This window comes from Ziziphus jujuba, chromosome 11 (genome assembly GCF_031755915.1).
Source record: "Ziziphus jujuba cultivar Dongzao chromosome 11, ASM3175591v1".
NCBI lineage: Eukaryota > Viridiplantae > Streptophyta > Magnoliopsida > Rosales > Rhamnaceae > Ziziphus > Ziziphus jujuba.
This window is the reverse complement of record NC_083389.1, coordinates 15,313,918-15,316,080: the sequence shown is the minus strand read 5'-3', so window position 1 is coordinate 15,316,080 and position 2,163 is coordinate 15,313,918. Positions and strand designations below refer to the sequence as shown.

Sequence of the window (2,163 nt, the reverse complement as noted above, 5' to 3'; positions counted from 1 at the left end):
CTGCAAATTGCTTCTTTTCATAATAATAATGATAATAATAGCCCAATTACAGACACTTGACTCTCTTTCTGATGTTTATGGTGGGTTTTTCTTTTTATACCCACAATAGACACCAATTCTCCCCCAAACTCATGGTCTTTTTTATTTTAATTAAATATAACCAAAAAAAAAAAAAAAGGAAAAAAAAATAAATAATAATAATAATAATAACTTTTATAGAACCGGTTTCATTCGACTCTGTCCATTGATCCAGTCTCTGAAAGCTATTAAGGTTGTCATATCTGCCCTGTAATGTTTTTGGGTAAATTCAAGCAAAGTTGGCCATGTAAAATCCGGATACAATCTTGGATTTTGGGTATTGACCAAACTTCTTGGTGGAGTTACAACCTTCTCCTTGTTTGGACACAAAAAGAAAGCCATCGATTTTCTCACACTGGTGTTGTTTACCACTGCTCTATGCAGGCAACTCTTGAATATCCCATTTGAAAGAGCCTGAAAAAAATCAAAACCAACTTTAATTACTTTCATGTTTCAGCAACCTTACCAAATTACTCAATTTTCTTTTGGTTCAAAGCTGTAATAGGAGATATGGATTTGTTTGTCCGGACATATAGATAATATGGACAATATTTTCCAATGAAACAAACATCCTAGCTAGAAAGCTTAAATTTTATGAGTACTATTCACATACCATGAATGTGTCACCAATGTTGACAACAAAAGCATTATGTAGAGGAGTTATGGAGTGCCATATATCATCTACAAGTACTTGAAGGCCACCAACTTGATCCTGATGAAGTATTGTTAAGGAAGTTGGATCACAGTGAGGTCCTGTACCTAGTGTTTCATCTGGTTTTTGGCATTTTGGGTAGTAATTCAATCTCATTATCGAATCGTTTCCTTCGTAGAATTCTCTGAAATACTCTCTGCCAACGCCTAGGCTCACTCCAAATAGCTCCATGATTTGAAGAGCGAGTTTGTTCATGGCTTCACAGTATTCCTGATACACCTTCCTGGGAAAAACATAAACCGAACCATGTTAGATATCAAATTTTATTCTACTAGGCGTTGTTTCCCAAATTACGCTAGGCATGAGCATCCTATCACCACTGTATATACAACAATGATCATTTCTTGGTGTATATGTATGTGTATATTATATATATATATATATATATATGTACGCAGATAGAGTAAAAATTGATGTGTTACTTACCCAAATTGTCTGAAATCTTCACCCAGTGCATTGACAATGTAATCCTCAACAATATTTGAGGCCTGCTCATCGGGGCAGAATCGGAGAGAAAGTGTTTCTTTCCATGGAAGTTTAGAGGTGAACCTCCCAGTGAAGCTACTAGCATACCCACAATGCTCACCAATCTTCCTTTGAGCTTTTTGCTTATCTGAAAGTTTCATACCAAAAAACAAGTCCATGTACTTGTGAGCTTTCTCAATAAGCTCGGGGTCGACTCCATGGTTGACAACATGAAAGAAACCATGTTTCCTGCATGCCTCATTGACCAACCGAGATGCATTTGAGATTGCCAAGCTATCTCCACTGAGAAAACCTTTCAAATCAATCGGTGGAACTTCAAGTTCTGGTGCATTGGAGCCTGGCTTTTCGTGGTCCGGCCAAATGAACTGCGAGGGAATGTTTGATTCGTGTTGAAGAACTGATGAGTCGAAAACCAAACCCTTGCCTTCTTGTTCATTCGATGGCTTCAGAGGCTGAATTGGGCTATTTACCATTTTATTTATTTATTTATTATTATTATTTTTTTGTATGCTTTGGAAGAGTAAAGTGTTTGATATATATATATATATATATATCCTCGGTAGGGCGAGGAAGAGAGAAGAGTCTGTTTGAAGAGGAGGAAAAACAGGAAGAAAATTGGTTATTGAGTTTGGAAGTTTGAAAGAACACACTAATTATGAAGAATGAAGTTGCAAATATTATTGGCCTTTGGCTGCAGCATATTTTATACAACTCAAGGAAGAAGAATTTAAGACTTTGTTGCATAAAATTTTGTTATGCCAATGTCTGTGAACTTAAAGATGATACAGTGTCCATAACAAAATGCATTTTTTTACAGCTAAGCGTGTATATATTGGGTATGTAAGAGAGAATACGATTATGCTAAATCTAGAATCACACTAAAAATA

At 35.8% G+C, this 2,163-nt stretch overlaps 1 protein-coding gene across 1 annotated transcript; it reads right to left on the bottom strand.

The window, feature by feature from the left end:
• Positions 1–213: 213 nt before the first annotated feature.
• Positions 214–1,749, bottom strand: LOC107432622 (gibberellin 20 oxidase 1-D). The gene is made up of 3 exons (XM_016043809.3): positions 1,217–1,749; positions 692–1,013; positions 214–492 (listed from the first exon to the last, which is right to left on the bottom strand). The coding sequence occupies exons 1-3, from the start codon at positions 1,747–1,749 to the stop codon at positions 214–216; spliced, it is 1,134 nt and encodes a 377-aa protein (XP_015899295.2).
• Between the last annotated feature and the right edge of the window lie 414 nt (positions 1,750–2,163).

Bases quoted from the DNA above. Each gene is read 5' to 3' on its own strand.
- LOC107432622 (XM_016043809.3), bottom strand. From the start codon at position 1,749: ATGGTAAATAGCCCAATTCAGCCTCTGAAGCCATCGAATGAACAAGAA. The intron at 1,014-1,216 runs GTAAGTAACACA...TGTTTTTCCCAG, and splicing joins GAAGATTTCAGACAATTTGG to GAAGGTGTATCAGGAATACT. The intron at 493-691 runs GTATGTGAATAG...GATTTTTTTCAG, and splicing joins ACATTGGTGACACATTCATG to GCTCTTTCAAATGGGATATT.